This window comes from Crocodylus porosus, unplaced genomic scaffold (genome assembly GCF_001723895.1).
Source record: "Crocodylus porosus isolate Cpor-Errol unplaced genomic scaffold, CroPor_comp1, whole genome shotgun sequence".
Lineage (NCBI taxonomy): Eukaryota > Metazoa > Chordata > Crocodylia > Crocodylidae > Crocodylus > Crocodylus porosus.
Window position 1 is genome coordinate 84,146,924 of NW_017728918.1, and position 27,689 is coordinate 84,174,612.

General features: G+C 39.8%; 1 protein-coding gene across 1 annotated transcript in view; it reads left to right on the forward strand.

Annotated features, from left to right (window-relative positions):
- Positions 1-27,689, forward strand: part of LIN28B (lin-28 homolog B) — a 139,020-nt gene that overhangs the window by 51,812 nt on the left and 59,519 nt on the right. Inside the window, exon 4 of the mRNA XM_019537815.1 lies at positions 13,060-13,244. Coding sequence (XP_019393360.1) covers positions 13,060-13,244 — 185 coding nt within the window. The remainder of the gene's footprint in view (positions 1-13,059; positions 13,245-27,689) is intronic.

Sequence of the window (27,689 nt, forward strand, 5' to 3'; positions counted from 1 at the left end):
GCCTCTCACCCCAAGTCCCCCCATAGTTTTAAAAAGCAAAACAAAAAACCCCCGGCACTCACCTGCCATCTGGCTGACTTGGGCCTTGCCCGCACAGTGCAGGGCAGGCTGACACCCCAGCAGCCCCAGCCCAGGCCCTGCTACCCTCTGCTGTCCTGTGCTGCCCAGGGTGCTCTGCCAGGAGGCCCCAGAGCTTCTAAGGTAAGCAGAGGCTTTTTTTCCATTTTTTTCCTGGTTTTTTTTTTTAAAGTGACAGTGCCTGGGGTTGTGGGGGTAGCCATGGAGGCCTGGGGGTTCAAGTTGGGGAGTGAGGCTGGGTGGGGCAGCCATTGAGGGTCTGGGGAAGTGGGGGCTGGGGCTAGGTGGAGCAGGCATTGGGGGGGCTCCAACAGCTGATGGGGGATGAGGCTAGGTGAGGCAGCAATCGGGGGGCTGAGATGGGGCATGTGGGCCTTGCAGGGGGGGTGGTAGACTTTGACCCATGATATACACGTTAAGAATTAGGCTTTTTTTGGTCCCTTTGGCTCTAATTTGCCAAAAACTGGTTATCATTATTTTTCCTTGTAGCTCCCAGTTCCTCCCATAGTCTTATTTGATATTGTTTCTTCTTTCTGTTTATTAATTTTTATAGTCTATTTTAAACTTCTTGGTCTGTTGGAAGCTACCACAGTCATTTTTATGAATTTAATTTATTTCTATTTTAAAACGTACAGAACTCATGAAGAAGGCAACTTCTTAAGAACAATTGCTGGAGTTTGTATTAATGTTAAGAAGTCTACAAGACCTAAACAATATACCAGTGCAGGCAGAAAGCAGAACACCAAACAAAAATCAAAAAGTACTATAAGAAAAAGATTTGCTTTAATAAAAATAACAGTATCTTTTCCTGGGAAAAGTCTAGAAAAAGTGTATCCCACCTGAACTGAGGAAAAAAGAATCACTAAATAGAAAACTGTGTTGATTTATAGATTTACTGAATATGTGCAAGCTTCCTTGAGCTGTTCCTTAGTGTAAAAAGGCACAGTCAAGCATTTTTGCACAGAATGAGTCTGATGCAGAACCAGTATGCCTGGTCTTCAATACCCTGACCTAGAAAGGCTTTTTTGGAAAAGAAAGCACATTTCTTCTCCCTCTTTGATCATTTTTCCCTTTCCCTTTAGAATAGGGTATAGATTTTTGCCAATAAAATAGTTCAATATTCAATTCTAGTTAATTGTTTACTATTCAATTCTAGTCAATAGAAGAGAATTCTGTTACTAGAGTAGAATAAAAATCTCCATGACAGTATTTGGCCACAGATAAAAGTCTCCATGATGGTGTTTGAAATCTGGATGTTTTGCATATCCAATAAACAGTACCCTATATTGCTATATTACAATATGTATATTTGCTATATAACACATTGCTATATAAAGAGAATACTAATGTAAGCATACATGATTCAAGCAGTTTTAAAAAAATCTACCATATAATAACTGAATGACATACATATAATTGTAAAGCTTGATGGGTAAGATGGAAATATTAATGAGTTAAAGGGTTTCAGTTATGAGGAGTCTGCCTAACTTTAATCAACAATAGAAATAGCTGTATATTTTTATGAGTACATATCCATTATGTTAAGAGCATAACTTAAACCCTCAAAAGCAAGGAAATTAAAAAATAAGGCTGACACTTCTGGATAGTTTCTCCTCCCATTAACACTAATGGGAGGTATGTGCACTCATTGGAAGGACAATATATCCCTTTGTCCTTAAGTAACCCTCTTGTGCCTTTGTGTTGCAGCTGATATGATTCTCTTTCAAGGAGCCTCAAAGCAAGTATAGGATTTAGGTTTAATATGGTAAAATTAGGACAGAGTAATGGGAGACTCAAGTATGAACACCCTAAATATTATTTTAATGTAGTTGGTGTTACATGTAGTATGAATAAAAATCAACAATATATGATTAGTATTTTGATTAAAATACTGTATTAATTTTATTCCAGTTCTTCCATAACCTTCTCAGATAACATATTTATGGCTTCATGGTACTGTGGTAGTATTTAGAATATTTTGTAAACAATGCCCTTTATACTACATAATAGTAATACATATTTTTATTTTCTTTTATCTTTTTTAGTTTAGAGTCTTCTCTTCTGAAATAAATGTCTCTCTTTTTTCTTGATTTCAAGCCCTTGTGCTGAAATTGTGTGTTTATATTTAATTTGCATTTCTGATGACAGAATATTAGGGATAAAATTCTACACCCATTTAAATTTGAAGTAGTTTTGTTCAAATCAGTGGATTTATTTCTGATGTACCCTTTGCTGCAGAACTGTATTCATCCCTTGTTGATAAAAACACTCCTCAGACAGCTTTAATCTATACTGAAGGCAACTTTTAAATATTGCATTTCATACCAGTAAACCCACTTCAGCATTAGCTTACAAATTAAGCAAACTTAAGTACAATGGGTTTTTTTTGGATATTATTTTCCAATTTCAAGTTAGGTAAACTAAAGCATTCAAAGCAAAATGTACAACTCTGTTGTAATAATCAGCCCAGTGTCTTTCTACTACTTTCCATTTCAATCATATAAATATATTAATTCCAGCTCACCCACTCATTTCCTGTTATGTCCAGACAGCATTAGTCATTTATTACTACCTTAACTGTACTCTAATACCCGTAGACCATGACATGTTTAGATGATCTGTCATTTCCATAAAACTGATATGGGTTAATATATAAAATACCTTTGTTTGCAGTCCAATTTTAGGACATACAGTTGTTTTGGGGGTTGGAGCTAGAGGGTAATTTTCATTATTTCTGAATAGCTTGACCAGTATTTGTAGTTCTTATAAAATAGTTGTATCTAAGTAAAATATCAAATATATGTTTTGTCACCCATCCCTTTAATTTTAAGTGAGTGGACCTGATCATGGTAAGCCACTGAAACAGATTATCATATATTTATTTGTCACATTTATCTAAAACTGTTATCAATGGAAGGATAGCCACACACTATTAATCTTAATTAAAGAGTTAATTCATATTACAGACCTGAGATTCCTAACTCTGATATTTTTGATTCAGTAGAATTGCTCATTGTTCATATTTTTGTATAACAGCTTTATTTTTCATGTTATAGACAATGGCATGAAAATAACTACTCTTTCTTAAAGACAAAAGTAATGTGTACTGAATCTTTATGTTAGAAGACTTTTTAAAGAGAGACAGAAATCCAGACATTGACGCCTATTCACAGACGTATCCATGAGTTTTGGGTTTGGAATTTTTTTCCTTTCTGGATGTAAAAGAGCTTGTGACATATTTGTTGAGGGAAGTGGGTGGGGGAATACAGCCTGCAACAACAACATCATCATCATCATGATTTTTGAGCAGTTTCCATCTTTTTTTTTTATTTACAGCATTTTTAGGATTGAGGTATCCAGTGGGGAACTACAAATTATAAAAGGCAGGGTTTCAGTTTTAAAAATATGCTGTATTTTAATAAAACTTCTAGTTAACATGGGCCTGTGAATGTATTTGTTGATGATTTTTTTCTTGATTCGGGTCTTGATCCTGAAGTCTTTACTCATGAATTATTCTGTTCCTGGTTTCTTCCTTCCAGAGTAATTATATCAGAGTAAAGTGTAGTATTGAAATGATCCATCAGAGTGAACAGAAGTAAGAAATAAGATGGCATTAATTAGATGAGAAATGGACTGAATGGGACTACTCAGAAAAAAAATGTCCATCTGAGTATGGTTGACAGTGAGGAGGGCAAAACCACCTATGCACCTGTTTTTTTTGCCCTGTTGGAATGCATGGTACTCATCAGTGGTGTCAAGAATACAGTTTCTAGGTCAGAGTCAGCTGTGTGATATATTTATGGGGCTTGTGTGACACATTCTTATTCTCCAGACTCTACAGTTTGATTTTAAGAGGGGAAAATTTTTCTAGCACTTGCAGCTGCAATGATACACTTCCAAACACAAACTCAGTATATTCATTCAGTGACATCTGTCTGGATCTGCAGTCAGGCAGAATTAGACAACTCAGTAGTATTATCCCACAAGTCCCCCAGGAATCTGGGAGAAGGACTAATGGTTCAAGCCCAGTGAGACTGATTCACTATCAAAATTAGCTCTTCAGGATATATCTAAACTATCAAAGGAAGGAGGCCTCAGTGAAGCAAAGGGTGCTTCCCTTGCCCACATCAACCCTGGCAGTGTGTAATATAGCTACCCTTGATGCAGTGATGGGCATGCACCATAAAAGTAGGAACCTACAACATTTGCAATGTCACGATTTTTGCTGAAACTGCAAATTTGGTAGGACCCCTGTGAAAAAGCTTGGTGCCTGCAAAAATGATGGAAAATGGCCAGCAAACAGAGGCAAAAGGGGCAAGGAGCTGAAAACAGAGACAGGAAGCCCTGGTGTCCTGAAGCACAGTGGGGAGGGAGAGGGAAGCAGAGGAGGAGATTTTTGTGGGGGAGCATGGCAGGCATCCCCACACCTCTGATTGCTGAAAGTCCCCAGAAGTCGCACCCCTCCCCAAAGCCTGACAGATGGTCAGATGGCCAAACACCAACCAAATTTTTGTAGAACAATTCATGTTCAATGAGTATGAATTTCTGTGGCAAACCTAGGTGCCTTAGAATATGGAGGTTTTTACAGAATTTGATCATTGTGGTAGCACAGTCACTACAAAATTCTTGCATTTTTTAAGTTTGGATTAAGGCACTGCTTCTACATTAAGAATCATGTAGTTTGGGGTGAGGGAGTGAAGCTGGAGTTCTCAAATTTTGAGGATGTTGCATGGGAAATTTTGTTTCCTACCTGTGGGTTGTTTTTCTGTTTATTGAAAGCCAGTCTGGTTTTTTGGATAGGGTGAGATACAAATACAGTAAATACATAGTCATGGTCCCAATTTTAATTTACCCGTACACTATACATGACTTACATCATCAGTTTTCAATGTGATTCAGAATATATTAGTAGAAAAGCATAATCTAATAACATTAGATTAGGGGCTATGTTGTTCTTGAATAGGTACCTGACAGATAAAATCTGTCAGTCCTGCCTTTGGACTTTTCATCTACCAGGATGTTGTCATTTCTACTCTGTTGTATGGGTGTGAAACTTAGACAACATATCAGAAACACCTAAAAGCCTTAGAATGTTACCATCAGTGATAACTTTGGAAAATCTACCATATCAATTGCAAGGACAGAAGAACAAAGTCGAGCAATCCGACTCAAGCAAACACCACCAGCACTGAAGCCCTATTTATACAGCACCAGATCCATTGGACAGGACATGTCATAAGGATGCCCGACAACTATCTCCAAACTAGTTGAGTCCTCTAGTCCCAACTCACCAATGCTCGCTGCTCCAGAGATGGGCAAAAGAAGATATTCAAGGACACCTTGAAGGCCAGTCTGAAGAAAAGCAATATTAACATCAGTACCTGGGAGACTGAAGCATAAGGAGACCCTGGGTCACTGTGATGCACAACAAGGAATCGATCATTTTGCGAAAACTCGCCTCACTACAAAGGGAAAAAGTGGGACCCCTGTTCACTAAGCATAGTAAGTAGATGAAAAATAATCTAAAATATAGCCCCCAAACCAAATGAATACTTTACATCAGTTCTCAGTAAAGACAAGGACATAACACCTGGGAACACAGGCAGGCAGAGTAACGGGAACTGGGAGTAATAGATATGAAAATTAACAGATCCAAAGTAAAAGCCGTAGATTTGAGTTTGTGCACTCAGGTCTTGGGGATCAAATAATCTCTATCCCAGAAAAATGAAAGAAGTGGTACATGAAGCTGCCAATCTGGTAACAAGAATCTTTAATAAAGTTGTCATATTAAAGTGGATACTATATACAGCTCAGTTGTGGGCCTTAAAACCATTTTTTAGACAAGTGCAATGTAGCAGTTCTGGTCTTTTAAAATTTTGTAGCACTTGCTACATATGAAATCATTAGTTAAAACAGAGATTAGTACAAGAAATGTATAGTGAGTAAAAAACTAGCTAAAAGGGAGGACACCCTTTTTTCATAGAAAGTTTATATTCTGATTAATAACATTAACACAAGAGGGTGCTAGTGAAAGCTGCTGAGTACTTGAAATTGTCTGTATGGAGGAAGATCAAAATATAGGAATAAATGAGGATAAAATTGCAGAGTGTACTAATACAAGTGAGATGCAGTTTAACAGCACAAATTGTAAGGTTGTTGTTACAAGCTGAATACTCAGCTGGAAACAACAGGGGAAGAGAGAGACCAGGGTGCAGTCAACGGGTTGGTAACATTTTACCACTGTGAGCGTCTGCTTGCAGCCCAGTCCCCACTGCAGGCTTCAAACTTTGCTGGAGATCAGCAAATGCTACAAAGGGAATAGAGAGGGTTGCTGTCTCTGCTGCAGGAGAAAGAATACACTGAATGGGAGATCAGGCAATAGGATCCTGGGAGCACCTACTCTACTACTGTGCCTGGAGCCTGTTGCTGACTCCTTGAGCTGCCACAGGCTGGATCTAATCTCTTCATTGGGCTGGACCAGGCCTGTGGGTGGTAGGTGGCCAGCTCTTTTATTAGTTGATCAGAGGGTGGCTGTAAGCAGTAAAAAGGCAAATACAATTGTAGGACATATCAAGTAATATATTTCCTCTAGAAACAGAAATATTAATAATAAGCTTCTACTGAATACCGATCTGGAGACCTGAGTACAATTCTGGTCATGCATGTTCAAGAAAAATGAATTCGAATTAGAACAAGTGCAGAAAAATGCTAGTAAGATCAATGGATTTGAGAGATTGTGGACTGGAAGTGCTTCTGGTCCACTTCCAGGTCTGCCACGGGGAACTCCCCATGCTCCGTCTGTCCCACCATCTCAGTGTTCATGAGCTGCCTGGTACCTTGAGGTATGTAGAAAAAAACATTTAAAGCTGTATCTATGTCCGAATCGTTGAATCTCTCCAAATCAATTTGAAGGGTTCCAATTCAATTCAGAGAGATTATGATGATTCAATGATTGATCATTGATCATCAATGATTCAATTCAGAGAGACTGATTCAATTCAGAGAGATTAAAGGGTCTCCTGATTCAATTCAGATTCAGAGATTTGGCTGCTGAATTGGGCCAAATCTCCGCTGAATCGAATCAGTGGCCGAAGCTTCGCACAGCCTATAGCTCCACCCAGCTTGGTGTCATCTGCATATTTGCTAATTGTGCACTCAGTCTCATCCTCCAAATCATTGATGAATATATTGTATTTACTTGAATAAGTTTTTTAACATGGGAGGAGAGTCCCTAGTTGTGGAATTGAGTACAGGGGTCGGGGTAGGCATTGCTGCCTGCGCTACCACCTGCTTTGAATCCCCTTGCAGCATCAGGCCCCCACAACCACTCCTCCATCTCCTTCCCACAGCTTCCACTCCCCCATATCTCATACATTCATCCCCATCACTGTAGTGGGGAAAGCAGGAGCAAGTGATTGGTGGATACTTTGGAAGATAGGACTGGCCTTCAGACATGGTGGATGGTGTGGAGGGGCCCAATATGGGGTGCAGGTACAAAGTGGGGTAAATGAGGGGGAGGGACAGGCAGCAGGGGGTAAGCTGCATGTTCCCACAACAGCCCATTGCCTGCCCTGCCACCTGCCTCCTCACTGCCTGACCCTTTACTGTCCCCGCATTGCCTGCCTCCTTGTGGCCTGACCCTCCACCCACTGCTTCACCCCATGCAGTGGTGGGGACAAATTTAAGATGATCCTCTGATAATAACCAATTTATAAATTTTCCATGATTAGAATCTAATTGTTGATGGTCATTTTAAATTCAGGACTGTTTTGGATTCAGTATAAACAGTACTAGACCCAAGACAGACTCCTAGGGAGCCCCACTCCATACCTCCTCCCAGTTAAACACCAAGCTGTTGGTGATCACTCACTGAGCACCGTCAAAGAACTGAGATTCTTAAACAGCTTTCTAGTAGGAATGGTGCAGTAAAATGTGTATCTATTTTTAAGACTGAGTTTGATAAATGTTTTAATGGGATTAGATGATAATGTTTCCTGAAAGAGCATGCGACTAAAACCAGGAGATCCTTTCTGTTCTACTAAAATAGTCATTAGTGAAATGCAGTGTTTATATTTAGACCCCAATTTAGCAAAATACCTATTTCACATAAAGCAAAATGCCTAACCTTAAGACTAAGTAGTTTCACTGAAGTTAATAGAGTCAACCACATACTGAAACTCATACACATGCTTTTGGATATTGCTGAATCAATGCCTTAAAATGTGGTTATTTGATGTCAAAATGTAATACAATATCAAGATATTGAGGTAATTCTCTGTCCCCTAAGAGCTGTCATTTTGTTTTTCTGGGTATGCCAGCTCTCTTAAATACAGACTCCATTCATTCTTGGGTCCTATTGAATAGGTTATTTTACAAGTGTAGGGCTAGAAAATTGTTCTTCATAATTCTTTTGTAATGGATGGATTCATATTCCATGATATGAATACACAGATCCATATAAACATATGGGATTAGGACCCCAATCCCGCAAAGGCTTGTGCACATGTATAATATTGGCACCACAAATAGTTCCATTGATGTCTGGGTGACACCTCTTTGCAATGCAGTTAAATGTGCATGTTAATGTTTTCTGTATCAGTGCCCTGTTCACCTATCCACTTTCTTTACTTTGTTGTCAATACAGAATAGATCAAGGACAGATTCATTGCTGGCATAAATGGAAACAAATATGTTAATGTCAAGTGTTAGGGCCATTTATTTATGTGGTATACAGGGTGGTTTGCAATCTGATAAATCAGGGATCCTGGTTTTCCCTGATAAAAAAAAATTGAAAATTCTCTGATTAAATGCCCCAAATCCATGATTAAAATGAAAGGTCACTATATCTATATCAATTGAACACAATGTTTTCTTGTTAGATTTACAAGTTTAAAGCAATTTGGAAGCCTACCAGTGCCTCAATCACTATAATCAAATAAGTTCTAAATACCTATAAATCTTGGCATTTGATTTTGGGTTTTTTATCATGGAAAATCAGAGCTTCCCCCCTGCCCCCTTAGCTCACAGAACGCAGGTCCAGGCCCCTCACTCCAAAGCCTTCATGGGCTCTGGACTTTTGCCCTCAGTCTTTTCTCTGAGGCTACAGTCCTTCAGTTGATTGCAGTGCTCCCTCCACCTTGTGGAGGATTTAGGGCCTGGGGTGCCCCGGCACCCTTCTCAGTGGCCTCTTCCTCTCCTACAGCCACAGTCCGGTCCTCCAGTATCCAACTTAATTGCAACAAAAGTGCAAGCAACCTGCTTCCCAACTGAAATCCACCCTGCTCTGGGGTCATTGCCTCACCACAGGCTGTAATTCCCTTTTAAATTCTTCTTTCCAGCTCTGTAGAACAACTCAGCTACTTGACAGTCTGTTTCCTATAGCTATCTTCCTCAAGAGCTCCTCTCCCTGCAGCCTACAGGGCCCAATTGCCCCCTTTGCTTCAACTCCTGGGCTTATATACCTCTAAGTCCCACCTCTTCTGGTCATGTGGCTCCCTAGCCATACACAGGGGTTTCTCCTTTACCTAATGGGCAGCCTGTGCTCCTCTGCTGCAGCCCCCACACACCTGGCTTGGCCTACTGCACTCTCTACTCCCCATCACAACCTAGTGCAGGGGTGTACTGTCCTTAGTATCTGTTTTTTGTGGGGGGGTCTGAAATGTATAGTTTCATATGGTGATTTTAAGTGGAGCATTTAAACTAAACAAAAAACAAAAAACCCAAAATACTTTTTCCCCAGGACCTTTTCAGAACATCAGCTACTGAATTCTTGGATGACTATCTGCAGCTTACCTACTGATGCCAGATATCTTCACCTCCAGTGACACTGTTGTCTATAAAAAAGGGAAATTAGTTTGGTTTGGGTTTAAGCACAGGTAGGAGAGTACTAGTAGAGATCCAAGATTTGCTGTGTCCTGTGAGTCTGCATGGGCTCCCACCATTGTTAGCACGGCTGGAGCTATACTGGTACTACATCCATGGCGGGAGAATTCCTTAACATTTTTAGCCTGCAGTACTTGATTTGATTAGTGTCTGGGTCTGGTAAACAATTTGGGATGGAAACTGTGTCTTTCTCTCCGCAAACTATAGAGCACACTGATTTTACTTGAACATTGTATTGAACAATTAATACAGGGACAAGTATATATATAAAATATAAACTATTTAGGAGGAATTTCCCCTAAACAGAATATTTTTTCAAAGAATTTCCTGGCTGCATCAGCAGGTGTTTCTCTGACTTGAAATCCACAAAAGAAAGGAACTTCTGAATTAGGGCTCATTATAGAAGCCTATTCTCCCCTTCCTACTCCCATGTTAATAGGAGTTACGCACGCATATCAAGAGGAGAATAGATCCTCATAAAGGACCTTAACTCAGAATTTCCTCCCTTTTGTGGGTTTAAGTGAGAGTTTTCAGCACCCACTGACACCATCAAGAAAACATTCTTTTTTAGGATAATTCTACTTTGTCTATGTTTGTTGTATATTTCCCTCTCTTTGTTTATATGGTAGATTTTTTTTCAAGAACATGTTATCTTTGTTATTAAATCTTCTTCTGTTTGTTACGCTCTTGAAATCATAAGTTTTTGCAGCTGATTCATTGTTAGGGTTCAAGATGTATGTGATTTTACAGCATAGGCTATAATGCCAAAGAATAATAGGTGTTGTAAAAGGAATACTGTCAGATTAAAAATTATAGTCTTGTGTGTAGTGGCTAACTGGTATAGCAATAATGAAGATTTTTGTAATGAAAAGGCAGTATGTGTGAGTTTATATGGCGGGGAGGGGTTTTTTTTGGTTTGTTTGTTAGTTGTTTCATTTGGTTCTCAAGCCCTACTTCTGTGACTGGGGATAAATATATTCAAAGCCCCACTGATATCAGTGAGAATTGTCCTTTAGTTCAGAGCTTTGCTTACATTCACAGGTATAATTACAGGATTTTATCTTTTAAAATAATGAACTAGTAAGGAAACTCTTGACATTATATGTATCTTATATTGGAAATTTACATTTTTTAGCCAAATCTCTTAAAAACATTTTAAATGGTTGGCATTTCATCTTTCCTATTTGTTTCTAGACCATTTTCCTTCACTATTCTTCAGAATCATGGCTGCATCCTCTAAGAATCTTATGTCCTGGCTGACAACATAATGAGCATTTATACGATAAATCAGACTGGTTCCATGTCCATCTATATTACTGCGGAGCTGTTGAGATGTATTAAAGCAGGGTACAATGAGAAGCTAAGTGGGTTTTTTTCTCTTCACACAATAAGCAATGAATGTGTGAAAAAATACTACACATGTTTAACAGCTGATTATCAAAGTGTGGTAGCTGTTCCATGGCTTTCTCTTTTAAATGCAATACATGTTCTTAATAGGTTTTGTGTATTATTTGAAAACAAAAGCCTTGTTAAAGTGGAGAAATGCAAAATGCATTTAAACTATCAGTGCTTCTTTGCTAAATAAAAACATTTATATATTTCTAACAAAACATCTTTTTTTCAAAAAAGCAAAATGAAATGCCACATCTACCTAAATCCAAGATGACTTCGAATTTAAGATGTTACCCCAATAATTAGATGCTATACAAGGAAAATGTACTCATTTCTTACAATTTTCCATGTATAGAATCTACTTATTGGGGGGTCACCTTAAATTTGCCTTCCCCTGCCACTGAAGTGGGGAAAGCCAGTCAGGGTTAGTCAGAGCTGCAGCAGCTGCTTCCATTTCCCCCTACCTTCCACCCCCCACCCTTTCATCTTGGATTTGAATAGATACAGTATATAACTTTTCAGCCTCTCACAATGTGCTTCCTAAAATATAAGACTTTGAAAAATGTTTAAGATTCTGGCATTACTTTAAAACTGCATGAATTTATTGTTAAAAATGCACAGAAAGTATACCGCCATACCCATCTCCGTAGTCACTAGGAAATAAAGGCAGGTGCACACCAGCCTGACTAGTGTCTTTTGTGAACAATACAGTATGTACTCCAACAACTCCCCTATTTGGAACTTGGCTTTATGCCTTTGACTTGGGAAAAATGTGTAAATGGTGTTTTGGGTCAAACGTCCTATACTCTTACTAGGGTGTTTCTGAGTATCTGCTGAAAAGCTGAAAGATACTGCTGCCTCTGTGAGTGAATTCATATCCAGTCAAAATAGATTGGTTGTTTCAATCAATGGATGATGGTAGCCTCCATTGCTCAGCAGCATTTAGAAGATTTGAGAAGGGGGATAACATTATGGCTCCACTGAAATCAGTGCCAAAACCTTTCCATATATACCAAAAGATAATCACTATTGCCATTTTCTTTATCATATCTTGGTGATGACTTGCTTTTCTGTGGCTGAAAGAACAATTCCATAGTTAAATTATACTAACCAGACATGTTTTACTAGTATTCTACACAAGTCTGAGATTCACTTGTAAATGCCTGAATTACCCTTTGTAATTCATTTTGTTTTCGAAATTCCATTTTTGTTCTTTTGCTTGCTATACTTTAGTTTTATGAGTTTGAAATTTGATCTTTTATTTTTTCCTGTCTTTTGTGCTTTAGTCATAAACTAGAATTTATTATCTAGGTTGGCTAAGAAGGCAATATTTGCTCATGCTGTTCCTCACATTTTCTACTGAAAGTGCCTGAAGCTTCAGAGAACTTCTACAAAGAATTATGTAGAATTACCACTCTTTGAATTTGCTTTTCAACCTGGTATTCATATCAGTCAGTACAAAAAAGGAAAATATTTTTGGATCTTGACAACACTAAAACAAGATAATCTAATTGTTTAATGAGCTTGGAGGAAGTTTTATCCACATCTGTAATTGTTGCATCTTTTAATTCATCTTGTTGAGGAAACCCCAGCACAAGCAGTAGACTGTAGGATCAGCAAAGCAGGATAAAAAGGGGTCTCCGGTTGTTTTTATTGTCAATGTAATTTTAAGGCAATGGTAACCAAAAATATTTTTCCTTTTTGCAGAGCAAGCTTTACATGGAAGGATTTAGAAGCCTAAAAGAAGGAGAACCAGTGGAATTTACTTTTAAGAAATCTTCCAAAGGCCTTGAATCAATACGGGTAACGGGCCCAGGTGGGAGCCCCTGCTTAGGAAGTGAGAGACGACCCAAAGGGAAGACAGTACAAAAAAGAAAACCAAAGGGAGATAGGTAATTATTTCACTTTGTTCCCTTTACCATTTTCTCTTTGTAAGTTTTTCCTGAAAATTGTTTTATCAGTACTTATTTTTTGGGAAAGGAGATCATTCTGTGCAAATTTGGTTTGTAATCTGTACCTATACACATATTTCACTGCCCTGGTTTTTTTTTTAAAGCCTTGCCCACTGCACTGTGAAGTAATATAAAGCTATTTTGAAAACAGACTAAAAACAGAGGTCAGCCTTAAGATGAGTGTAGAGATTAATATATGCTGAAAAGGTTGTATGGAGCCTGTTTTGTTGAATGTACATCTGTAGCATTCTGTACATGAAGTTAATATTTATTTAGTGTTGCTTAGATTGAAAACTTAATATTAATTAGATGCATAATCAGATACTGTATTTTCACTTCATTAAAAAATTCTGCACACTTCCAAAAGCCTTAATGTCTGAAGGTGTGGAGAACAGTTCTGTAAGTACCTTTTACCCCATTACAAGCTAGATCCTAGAGCTGTATCCACTCATGCTATAGATAAGCATCTGTTGCTATATCTGTTTGCTTCTACTCCAACTTTGCCTCTACTGATCCGAACATGTTTCATAATATTCTTGACTATTCATCCATAAAGGCTGTCCTTTATTCCAAGAGGGCATCTTTCTTCTCAGTGGCTACTATAATATATGACTTCTAGTGCTGTGTGAGTCTCCTTGCATCCTATGGCTTTCCCCAGCTGATAAGTACAGTACTAGGGAACAAGGGAAGAATATTTTGAGAAGGAGCGAATATGCTTGCTGTATCCTCTCGTAGCTAGACCTGAGCATCCAAATTATTCAATGGAATATTCAGTTTACCAGGGTAGTATGTTTTATGTGTCTCTTGCTGCAGGTACTAACACAAACAAGTACAGTTTGGAAGTAGAAAAGGACCAACAGAAGAACTTAACTCTCTAACTTATCTTCCACCCTCACAAGTAATAAGTCAGATTTCATGACCTCTGGCTATTTGGAGGCAGGATCCCCTGCCTTTCATCTCAAGCGGGAGTAGATGAGTTTCCCATAGTCGCTAACATAGCTAAAAGGTTTATTTCCTTCTTTTTTTAAAAAAGAAAAATTCAAGGATTGGTACTGATGCAAGTTGTTTCTCTTGCCTTCTGCCTTTTCTCCTAAATGACCAAGCCATAAAATATAATTTACTGCTGCTCTGTGAGAACGGGAAACTTTTTAGGCTTAGGCCAAGTTTTAGTTTTGATTGACTGGTCCTTTCTTGTGTGCTCTAAGTGGTTCTTATTTATTTAAACGAGTCCCTGCTTAACTCATGGTTTCATGGATTTTGCAGAAACCCTGAAATTCAGGATTGTCTGCAAAATCTGCAAAATCAACAATAAAAAAAAAACTTAATAAAAATAAAATGCTGGCTCCCCAGGGCAGAAAAAGAGCCCAGTGCAGCCCTGGTCCCAGTCCGCAACTGCAGCCTGCCCCGTGCCCTCCCAGGGTGTGTGCAGTGACAGGATTGCCCCCCAGGGGCAATACGTAGGGGGTGCATGCCAGGGGCATGCGTCATTCATACCCCGCCCCCGTAACTGTTGGGCACGCCTCAGCTCCATCCCATGCTCTACTCCTTCCCTCACTGTGGGGTGGTTGATCTGCCCCCTGCCCCCTGCATGCCCATGCCCCTTCCTTCCCCCTCCCCTTCCACCACAACAGATTTTCCAGCTGGATACATGTGTACTGGAAATCAGATCAGTATCTACCATTATGCCTCCTTAAAAATCAGCTATTGGTATTGGCCCCCAAAATCTCTATCAGTGCACCCCTAATTTATATATTACAGTGCTTACTCCTTTCAAAGGGGCCAGGCAATAGACAGGGGGAGCTCAACCAGGTAGGGACAATCTGTGGCACCCTGGTTAAGAATTGCTGAGCTGGGGAGTGTGAAAAGTGGGGGAAAAAACACTTTTTTCTTATGTTTTAAAAAAGGAGAAACTCTATCCCCACCTGTAACAAAGTTGACATTTGTAACTTTATTCACAATTAGTGGCTTTACTTGCTTTGAAGAAAACATTGTTTTGGTTGAACATATGACCATTTAATAATTATATTTCAGCATTGCATAGGAGAAAATGTACACAGCTGTTTCCCAGATTTGTCCCAGTACAGCTGATCCACTTCATCGGGTGAAACACACATCAACTTTTTGTCCTGGCCATTAATGCTGCAGGACAACAAATGATGCATTCTCTTGGGGTTTGAAGGGCTCATTTCTGCACATCCTAGGAATTCTTGTCCAGGATCAGACCCTTCAAGCACGGGGAACACCTGCTTAGCCTTCCCCACATCCCTGGGAATCTCCAGGGTGTGTCTGTCTAAGCAGGGAATCTGCAACTTTCCCTGCTTATGGAGACACCCTCCCCACCACCGTGGAGATCAGGGGGTACTTCATTGTACATGGAGAAAGTTGGGCAGGCACTCCCAGAGCTTAAGGTGCCTGATCCTGTGTGGGAATTGCTGTTCCTTGGGGGCACAGGATTGGGCCCTTCCAGCCCTGAGAGAGCACCTGTCCAGGGTGGCTGGAGAGTATGGGCTACTCCGGGCTGCTTTTATCTAACTGACTCAGCTTTAGATAAAAGTGCCAAAAAGCCCAGTTGAAGCACCTGATCTATACAGACACTGGGTCAAAGTAGCATGCTGCTGCTTCTAGTAAAGTACATTTATTTTATTTTATTTTTTAAATGTCTGCAAGTTGCCAATGTGCTTTAAGACTGTTCATACAGCCGGGTTGTAAGTTAAGGTGTTAACTTACAGCCTACTGATTTCCCTGTATACAAAAGCTGACAAAATTACTTTGTCTTAACACTAAAATAAACCAGAATCTGGCCCACAACCTCAATGTGATGTTCCAAAGATGGAAAAGAAACCAAAATTAAAAATAAGTTTATGTTATTTATGTGTTTGTTTGTTTGTTTATTGTTATAATTTAGGCCCAAGTTAAATATTTCTGGGAAGCTTCAGGAAAAGTAATTAAAGGGGTTAAAAGTTTGATATTAGATGATGATGCCTTTTTTCAAGAAAGAATATAGTGCATATGCCAATCTGTTTAATGCGAGAAAAACAGAAATGGGGAAACTACTTTGCTAGCTGTAAATTTATTTGCTGTTTTGTTTTACATACTTGCATGCCTGGAGATTGATCCTTTGTCAGAGTGTGTATGTAACTAAGTGTCTCCTGCAGCCCTCCTGGCACTGGACCAGTGAAAATTAACTGGTTATTAGTTAGCAGGCTTCTAGGGTTTTCAGGGTTCAGCAGTCCTATTAGTGCACAAGGCTGGGTGCTTTGAATAGCCTGCTGTGTTGAATCTGCTTTGCAGGGCACATTTCAGTCACAGTAATTTTTTTTTAAATATGGAGAACCAACAACAAATAAGAAAAGAAAAAACCTCAGGAGGGAGCAACAAGGAAAAACCAACTGAACTGAGGGCTAGTCTGCAAAAAAAATAAATAAATAAGTGAGCTCTTCGGGCAGTTTAACTAATCCAGGTTAATTAAATAGTAGTGAAGATAAGGCAGTTTGAGTTTTTAACTCAGGTTTGCAGCTCAGCAAAAAGCCTCTACAGCTGCCTGGGGTTGTACTTGAGCTGCTAACTTCAGGTAAAGCCCACGTTGCCTTGTCTTCATTGGTATTTTAGCTGTTATCAAACATGCATTAGCTAGCCTGAGTAGACCCACTGTCAAAGCAATATCAAAAATTCAGTGTTACAAAAATTTACTATTCTAAATTAGGAACGCATTTAGAAAAATTCCTAATGGAATCCAGGAATTTCATTGTAGTAACCCTTGCATTAGGTTAGAAAGACCGCATTGTCTGTTGCTAAATATAAAAGCTTATCTCTATAAAACTCTATTGCAAGTTTAATACTTGGGGCTGTTGTTCAATAATAGAATACATATATCTGATTACGTGCCACTGGACATTTTTAGCACGCATGTATGTGAATCAGAGATTAATTTTAAAAGTGATGGGATACAGAGGAGTAATGAACACATTTTGCACCCTTAGCAAACCACTGTCAAAAAGCGAGTATGGGATTAGGGAGGCAGGATAGCAAATTTTACCTGTCCTAGGGACTCAGCTGCTGCAGCAGTGTCTGCCTGTCCCCAGCTGCTGCTACAGTGGTGTGATGTCCAGCCCCCAGCTGTTACTGCCATGTTGTGGTACAGCTGTCAGGTGTACAGGGCAGGAAATTAAAACATTACATGATGTAGTGGCTGGTCACTGCAGATTCATCCTCCGGTGTTGATTAGCTAGGGAAGCAGTTTCTCAGATGGTGAAGGATTTTTGTGAAGATGGTGTGGAATAGAACATAGAGTTAGAAGGGAAGAGAGAGAGAAAGAGAGATGAACAAGGGCAGGGGAATAAGAATTGATGAAGAAAGACGTTATGCTTCAATGGGAGAAACAGATGGACCCACATATGGAAGCTGAGTAGGGTAAAGACTCCAGAGAAGTCAGAAGAAAGAGTTGGGAGGCAAAGCTGGCAGGAGGTCTTAAAAGAGGGGAGAACCCACATGATAGGGGCAGGTCAGTGTCACAGGAGGGAACAGCTCTCAAGAGAAATGTCTTGGATTAGTTAGACATAGTATCCTTTGGATGTGAGATGGCAATACATCACTTCCAACAGGTTCAGTTTTCTTATACTCTCTTGTGAAGTAGAAAATGTTTACAGTGCTGCTGCTTGACAGAGAAGGAAGCAGACACAGAAGTTAAGTAATTCAGTGATTTGCTGGCTTTCAGTTTTTGCTCAGTCAACTTTAATCACATTGCCTCTCAAAAAAAATCACATAAAATATACATTCTGAAATGATGCACTTTGATCTTTTTCTTTCCCTTGGTCTTGGATTTTTAGATCTTATGCATTACCACCTTATTTCTACTAGTTTCTCATCCTACCATCTTGTTTCTACTAATTTCTCTTTCCCCATTTTGGTGCCATTTTTGGTGTATTTCGTCTCAACTTTTAAAAAATAATTTCCCAACTCTTCCTTGTTTGCTGTCTTTCAACTTCTGCGTGAGATTTCTCCCCAGTGGGGAGGTCTCCTACAATTCTGTTGTTTCCCTTTTCTTATTTTTTCCTTGACAACTAACTTCAAAAGGTAACTGTAAGATGTAGTGAGAACTATCCTTAAACCTGGAGAGAAATAAATATCCTTTTGGATATTTTTTGATGCATTACATGAAGTGATGTATAAGACAAAGGCTATCTCTACATGAGACGCTGACTATGCAGTGGCTCATTACTACTGCACTGTAGCGTTGTGTGGCATAATGTATGATGTAACACTACTGTGCAATAGTAACAAGCTACTGCGCAGTCAGCATCACCTAAAAGCCATTTGGCGATGCTACTGCGCAGTCATTTAGCACTTTTTTAGACAAGTACTAAATGACTGTGCTGTAACAACTGCACAGTCAGCATCTCATTCAGATGCAGCCAAAGAGTATGCCAGAAGGTTCACTAAATTCTCAAAACTTTCCATCTGCACTAAGCGTTTCCCAGTAACAAGGCATTTGTACAAGAAAAATGCATGAGCATTCTTCCAGGTCTCAGTTTGGTAGGCAGAAGACTATAGCTTCACAGGACAGACTCCACACAGGACAAACTCCTCCCCTCTCTCAGAACCTTTTGTCCCAAGGGCAAGTGGGCTGGCTGGGTTGTGAGCCAAGAGACCTTGACTAGTGTACAGTGTACAGACTAGTGTACTACATAGTTGGTGTAGTTCATAGCTCTTCTTACTGAGCAAGGTCTCATATACTATTTAAAGAAGCAGGCAAATATTCCGTCCTCCACATCCTCACCATTTTGAAAATGGCACAAAGTAAGAAGTCACCTATCATCACTTCTCTGAGAGCTGAGGTCAAAGCCAGGTCTCTAGTATGACACAATCAAGTCTCACCAGCCATACTGCCTGTGCTGCATCTTTGTGTTTGCCTGTGCTATCTTAGATCACAGTCCCCTCTGGAACTTGTAATAGGCCCCAGGAATTTTGATTTCCAGAATTTTCCTGCTGATTATCATCCCACAGAAGTAATTTGGACTCCAGTGAATCTGGGAGGGCTGCATATCTCTCTACAGCTTAATTTACAGAGAACAGTCAAAATAATGATACTGGTTATTCCATGAACTCAAGGACTAGGAGTTTGTGTTGTTTATAAAGAAGTCCAAGCTTTAGATCCTGTTGATAACCCAAAGAAGTCATGTGTATTTTTTCTACTTGCTGTGCTTTTAATGAGTGCCTCAGAACCATGTTAAACCTGAAATGTACCCACACTTTACTAAGCTCTTACCCAAACAAATTCTTGCTGACTTCACTAGGAGTTTGCATGAATAAGACCAGAGCAGGGGTTGTCTGGTTAACAGTTTTGTTGGGAATGTATGTGCAAGAATTAACAGATCCCAAATTTCTTAAATTAAATAAGCAATCCAAACTTGTCTCTAAAGTCCATGGGTATGATGCACACAAGGAACAGATGTATTGAGTAGGAAGGTGTCATTTTTATACAGCATCAAGTAGAATGGAAACATATATGAGAATAATAATTTTTTTACAAGCAAATGGATCCTTAAATACACAAATTGGTTTCAGAATCCCATGTGTGTTTTTGAAGTAGGACATTCTCTTAGTTCTGCTATGTTTTGCGACTATTTTAAGATCCTAGTGTGATTAGCTGAGAATGTGACAGTACTTTTAAGTCATTCAGTCAGATACTGTAACACTTCAATCATCTTATCTTTTTTCTTTTTCATGGTGATAATAATCAAAATTACTTGCCTTTTCCTGTGGACTTCCCTCTTCTTTGCACTTTCCTTTTCTTTTTATGTATAAGTCTTGTTTTCTAACTGTCATTTTGTGTTGAGAAGTTGAGGTTATAGTTCTTAAAGGAACACTCTACTTGAAAGAATGACATTTTATCTTGTAATGCTATATTCATAAATATTATTATAGCTTGGTGTTACAGAACAGTGCACCAAGGGTGGGTGCGATGCCCCCTGGTGGCCACATGGATCCTGCCTCACTCATCTACCTGGGATACCCTTCCTTTTCCTCTCGCCTGCCATGCCTTGATGGAATTATTTTCTGTTGTAGAAGGGAGACTGCTACAGTGTCCTTGAATGAGCCATAACCTGCCTTGGCCAGTGAGTATCTCCTGTACCCAGCTGGCCCCCAGTTCTATTCTCCAGTGCCTAGACCGCGTCAGTGTGTCAGGGTACCAGTTGCCTTCAGGGCTATTCATGGCCTCCTTCCTCCCCTACAGCCAGGTCCATTCCTCACAGACATTACTCTTGATCCATGCACCAGCTTGTATGGGCTTCAGTCCTCCTAGCTTTAGCCCACTGGTTACTCTCACTGTTGCCTGCCAACCTTGGCCCACTTCCTGTGGCCCAGCTTCTGAATCTCAGCCTGGTCTGGCCCATGGCCTTTCTCATTTTGCTTGGGCCTCTGGCCCATCTCACTCTAATTAGGGCTCAGGCCATGGCCCTCTCAGCTGGAGCTTGCCTCTTTGTCCCTGTTGGGGATTCTTTTGGCAGGAGCTCCTTTCCCTGCTGCCTGCAGGGCCAAGTTACTTGCCCTGGCTCAGGCTCTGGCCTTATAGGCCCCAAAGGCCCCACCCCCGTTCTGTCATATGGCTTCCTAGCCACATACAGGAATTACTCCTTTTAATGAAGGGCCAGCCTGTGCTTCTGCTGCTGCATCCCTGTTTCACTTGGTTTAAACCTTGTTTAACCACTGATTTTCATTTAGTAGAACTGTAAGAGACAGTTAAGTATATGTCCTCTCAAAAATGAAGGTAAATCCACAGTTGTTTAGGAATCTGAGCTTGACAGGATTTTTTTGGGGCTGGGTTTTTGTTTGAGACAGCTCAGACAAAGGAAAGAGAGAACATAGAAACAAAGGACATGGGGATTTTAGCACAGTCTGCACAAGCACTGGTATGTGGAATTCAGAGGGTAGGGTACTAGATAAAGGACTTGGGACTGTGAGCAGGGAAAACTTTGGTTGCTTGGACCTTCCTGTGCTCAAGAAAACAGGGCTTTCTTTCTGCATTTAAAGAAAGCACCTGGAAGTTTGGGTCAAAAAGATTAATGTTGCTGTTTATTATGTATGTATAGTGAATGAATCAGGGAACTGTAGGGAAAAATAAGTTAATTTTGTGGCTGGTGTTGTGCCTGTGTCAGCTAAGTACCATCCAGAGGAAAACTAGATTCTGACCAAACCCACAAAGGAAACCAGTACCCCAAGTTAGGTATCTAGATTCCATATATAATGAGCATCTAGAATTGGATACATAAAAAAATAGCACATTCAGTGGGTTGTCAGTAGCAAAATTATGAGGACAGAATTATGTCTTCAACCCACTCCAGGTTTAGGAGTTATGGTGGTACTTTGAGGTGCCTCTCTACAGGCAGGATTCACAGCCCAGAACCCTTTTCTGAGTCCAGGTTCCTAAGCTCTTTTTTTCAAAAAATAGACCAGAATCACCCCTTTTTATGAAAAGAATGACAGGCCATAGAGGCTGTTTTTATCCAGGAGCTCAGTTGCTAGAGAAATTACTTAGGATGTGAGAGGTTCTTCCTTCCTCTGCCTGATTTAAACCCATACTGCCAGGAGAGTGTCTTAACCACCCAGCTATAAGATATTGTTCAACATGAGAGGTAAGATGAATTTCTAATCTGGTTATAACATTCACGTGAGAGAGGGTGCTGACATTGTTTCCACTTCCTGCTACAAGGACAAATTATTTGACAGCTACCTCCCTGGAAAGCACCCTAAACATTAGGCAATAACATCATGCTTCCTCTTGGAGTCTGCTCATGTTTGGTTCTTTAGTTCTCTTATGCAAAGTCAAAAGCTTCAACAGAATGGCGAATCATATCTTCAAACCAGAATTAAAACCTGTAGCTTATTGGTGAGGGTGCTCTCCTAAGAAGAGGCAATGTTAGTCTGAAACTCTTCCATCTGAGGAAGTACCCTACATTTTGACTAGTACCATAACCTCTAAGCCAAGTGTTTTCAACCTTTTTTAGTCTAAAGTACCTCCAGCAGCTGGACACAGAGCAGAACAGGCAGGTAGTGCATGGCCAAATGCTGCACGGGGGTGGGGCGTGGCTAGACACCGAGCGTGCAGGGGGAGTTGGGGAGGGGGAGGAGGGTAGCATGCGGTTGAACACTGAGTGTCATTTTGTGTCATCATAGTTACCTGAATTGCCCCTCTACCTCACCATGACTAGATGCCTCACTAGAAAAAAGATCTAGATTCTAGAACAAGGATATGCAGGATGGGAAGGTAATGTTCTTATGGGCTAGTTCAAGCAAGCAGTTGTATACAAGAGAAGCAGCATCACAATGAAAATCTGTGGGCCAAATCCAGCACTTGACAACTGTGGGACTTCAGCAGCATTCATTGGTGGAGAAATACAGCAGCTTATGCTTTCCCCATGATGCAGCAGCAGAAGTTTTCCTCATGCCATGGCAAGGAAAAGCAATGGCAGTGGACAAGTCCTAATGCCCATGGGCCTCTGATCCAAGTTGGATCTTTCCAGCTCATGGTCTGAAAAGATTGCCAACTGCTAAGCTAAAACATTTATTTTCTTCGATCTTCATCCATTCATAATTTTATGGGTACTGGGTCTCATAGTGCTAGATCTTCTATGCTCAATATTTGAAAGCACAAAAAATTATTTGAACTACACCAGTTTTCCACCAAATGGCTTTCCTTTGCCCAGAAATGACTTCAGTTGGATTTTACTATTGAGCTTTTGAACAGTTTAAATGCCAAGCATCTACTTTACTTCAGGCGTGTCAGAGAATAATAGTATGCAACAGACTGCTTTCATTTTATTGTCTATAATTAATGTTGCACCAGCCTTTATATCAAAGTTTAACCAGATAGCTTTGATTTTCTCTATGATCAATGGATATATTTTAACTAATATATGAAAGTTAAATTGGTGCGTGTTTTAAATTTACCTTTATTCAAAATTTCTGTGTTAATTTAATTATTAATTTAACATTTAATTACATTAATGCCTAACTGGATAAAAAAAGGGATCTGGTGTGTGGCAGTGTGTGTGTGCATGTGTGTGTGTTGAGGAGGATAATGATTAGACTCATTAAATACAGAACAGTTAGGTGTGGATTTGTTTTCTTGCCCATTATATACTTTGCGGGGGTGGACAGGATTATCATTTACTGATGTTTAATGCAGAAATGTGTGCAGTTCAAATTTAAAGAAATGCTATTTATTGAATACCTTAAATTTCAATTGTAATTGTATTCAAATTAAAATGATGTAGCTGAATACAATACATCTCTTCTTTTCTATTAAGTATAGGATAAAGATAATTGAAATAAGGTTGAGTGATGCTTTTAGGGTCAGTCATACCTATTCAGTTTTTGAACTTGTGATACTTGTTAGGAAAAATATTTTCTTCTTTGTGTGATTGATATGAAGATGTGCCATATATTTTAATTTTGCATTTATTTTGGATATTAATTTATACTTCCTCTTATTTGCAGTTTAAATAGCCTAATAGAAATTATTTTATGAGTATGCGTAGCAATACCTTTGCATTGTTTCATCTTTTGGGTTTTTGCGTGTGTAGGCATCATATTTTATCAGAATTTTAAGATGATTTAAGTCAAAAGAGATTTTTTATGTTTTAATCCCCACATCTCTAATTCACTGGGGCTTCATGACATCCTTCTCATGGGCTTTTTATTGATGCAAGGGCAAGAAATAACTTGCAGATATTTTGAAGAAAAAGTTATTTACTAGCTGATCAGACAGGCAGAAGGAAAGCTGTTATGTAGCTGATGGTTACAAGAAAAGTAAAAATAAAAGCAAAACCTTACCAATTATCTGTAAAGTCAGGTACACTTGCATTATTTTCTCTATGTTTCTCATTGTTTCACTATGCTTTTACCTACACTAGAAAACAAATGTGTCATGGTTAGAATGTAAAAATATTGCTAATAATATTTTAGTAATTTTTAAACATTATTACCTTCAACAGCTTTATAGAAGCTGGTTACAAATTCTCTGCTGTAGTACAATGGCTTTTCATTATTACTTTTTTCCAATTACACTAATTTTATGTCTACAGTAGAAAAATATTATGAATTTATAGTATTTAGGTATGGTCCTATAAGAGTGTTTATGATTTGTAACATATCAAGAAGTTTCAACAAATACTACAATGGGTTTGTACTTTATAAGACTTGTGTAGTCAGATTTTGGAATTTGTGGTTTCCTTTGTGGAAGAGAAATCTTTCAGGCATGAATTGATAGTCCAGATCTTTTGAGGTCTGTCTGTTCTAACCTATGACCTCTGTTCTTACAAGGTCAACATCTGAGGGCAGGAGATTAAGGCAGTTTAAAGACTGAAATGGGAACTGGAATGGAAAAATTAGCCAGCACATTTTGGGTGCAAAACATCAAAGTCATCAAACAATTTGCTTATTTTAAATTCAGTTTAAGGGAAACAAGCTAATTATGCTGTTCTTGCAATTTATAATACCCAGAAAGATTAACATGCCAGAAAATTCCTATTGGTAAATAATACCATAATGCAGTATAGTATATGGTATGTATCTTTTGTATAAGAAAAGTTGTTATCCAATATCTTGTAAAATAGCAACTTGGGATCTGAAGCCTCAGGTGATATTTGTCTAGTTACCCCTACTCTTTTAAGTTGCATCATTGACACCGGTATGACTAGCTGTATAAGTAAGTGTCATAGGAGCTCTCCCTGTCTTGGTGGCTTGAGTTCCCACCACAGCCTATTAAGAATCAGGTCCTCATATTGCACTTACGCTGTTGTTACAATTTTAGAATTCCCATACCTTAGTGAATAAACAAGTTTGTGATCATCTCTTTTTGTTAAAGCTTTTCAAACAGGCACCCTTCCTGTGCATATTTGTCATCACTGAAGGTCTCTGAATGGGTTACAGGCTGATTGATGAAATGTCATGGATATAAAACAATGCTCATTGGGTCATTTTGTCTATGTGATATCAACATCATCAGCAATCCGTTGCAGTTGAGGATGATTGTCTTCCATGACTGTTTTAGTTGTGGGTCCAAAGATGGCTGACAAGGCCTGGGATTGACAGATTCTGTTGTAGCTCATGCATATTTCCTTGCAAGGAGGATGGCTCTAGATTCTTAATTCAGTCTGCAACACACTGTTTCTGCCACTCTGGCTCTTCTATCTCCTGTTGTTATTGTAAGGTTTCAAAATACTGAGATACTTGCAGTAGACTCTTCCTCCATCTGGGTTGGTCCTGGGCAATAGTCTGACGCAAATTGATGTCATTGTTGCATTTTTTCACATTGGCCTTGAGGACATCCTTAAACCGCTTTCTGTACCCTGTTCTTGGGTATATGCCTTGGCTGAGCTGAGAGAATAAAATTAACATCAGGTGTCTGGAGTTGGACATCTGGATGATGTGTCTAGCCCAGTGAAGATGATGTTGGATCATCATCACCTCAATGCTCATGGTGTTTGTTTGTGTGATGAAGCTAATGGTGCACCTATCTTCCCACTGGATTCAAAGGATCTTGTGCAGGCAGCATTGATGGTACTTGTCAGTGGGTTACAGTATTTTTTGTACATTGTCCATTTCTCAGCTCCATACAGTAAAATGGGAATCACAACTGCTTGATACACCATGTGCTTAGTTTCAGATCTAATGCTGCAATCGCTGAACATCCATTTTCTCAGGCATCTGAAGGCTTTCTCAGGCAACTTTTGAGGCAATGTTGGATTTCTTCATCTGCATCAGCTTTCTGTGAAAGATGGCTTCCGAGATATGGGAAATATTCAATGTCCTCTACAGTCTCACCATGAATTTGAATTACTGAGAACTTGGGACTGCTCATGAAGAGCTTGTTCATGGAGAGCCTCAGTCTTCTGAATGTTAAGCCTCAGTCCCATTGTTTTGTATGCTTTGTAAAGACACCGACTATTGCTTGAGGGTCTTCTTCCAAGCATCATCAGCATACTGGAACTTAATGATTGAAGCTGGCATGGTCTTGGTTTTGGATAGGGATCAGCTATAATTAAACAACTTACCATCCATTCAGTAGTCTAGCTTCACTCCAACTGGAAAATTGTTGGTTGTCAGATGTAGCATTGCAGCCAGGCATATCAAGAAAAGTCTTGGAACTGTGATGCAGCCTTGCTTAACTCCTGTCTTAACCTCAAAGGGGTCTGTGACAGATCCATTACTGAGAACCACTGCTCGCATACCATTATGGAGCAAAGAAAGGTGATGAATTTTGGTGGGTATCCATACTTCAGAAGGATCCTCTACAGTGCTTCTTGGTTGACAGAGTTGAAGGCTTTCATGAGATCAAAGAGGGCCATGTAGAGTGGTTTATGTTATTCCCAACATTTTTCATGCAAATGGTGAGCAGTGAAGATCATGACAGTTGTGCTTCTTCTACACCCACACTGAAATTCTGGGAGGAGGTCTTCAGCAAGTGGAAGGAGATGGTTCAGGGTGGTTCCTGCAATGATCTTTCCTGTGGTGGACAGCAAGGCAATCTCGCTGTAATTTTCAGTCAGACGTGTCTCCTTTCTTGAAGAGTGTCATGATCGTGTTGTCCCTGAGGCCATCTGGGATTTCCTCATCATTCCAGATCCTTAATATGAAGGCATGAAGCTGTGATGTGAGCTGCCTCCTGCTTGAAGATTTTGCTGGGGATTCCATCAGATCCAGATCTTTGTCATTCTTCATCTGCTTGACAGCTTTCCTTACCTCATCAGGGTTGAAAGGATTCAGGATCATCTCTGACTGGGTGTTGCAGGATGGAATTGAGAACACTTATCAACAACAGTCTCAGCTGAGAAGGTCTTCAAAATGCTTCTTCCAACAGGTGTTGATGGCTCCCCTTTCCTTGACCAGGTCTCCTCCATCCTTAGGTCTCAAAGGGGTTAATCCCTGAATGCTTGGACTATAAATGGCTTTGGTGCCACTGAAAAAGCCATGCATACTGTAGACATCAGCAAGATGACAAATCTCATTTGCCTTATATTTCCACAACTGTTCTTCATGTTACTGGCCTTCCTTTGGACCTCTGTCTCAGCATGTTGGTGACTCAGTTCCTTTTGCTTAGAGTTGATGTAATTCTGCCAAGCACCAAAAGGATTGTGCTTTTGGTCCATCAACTCCTGGTCATTCTCATCAAACCAGTCTTGATGTTTCCTGGTAGAGAATCCAAGTGTCTCTTTGTAAGGAGGAGGACTCTGGGGCCTCCCGCTCTGCCCAGTCAGGGGCATGGACCAAGGTGGTCAAGGGCCCCAAGGCCCGCCGCACCAAGGCCCCTCCCTTGCCGGAGCTTAGCAACAGGTTCGCACCTCTTGCAGCCCCGGCAGAGCCTGCTCAGTTGCTGGCTCCCGC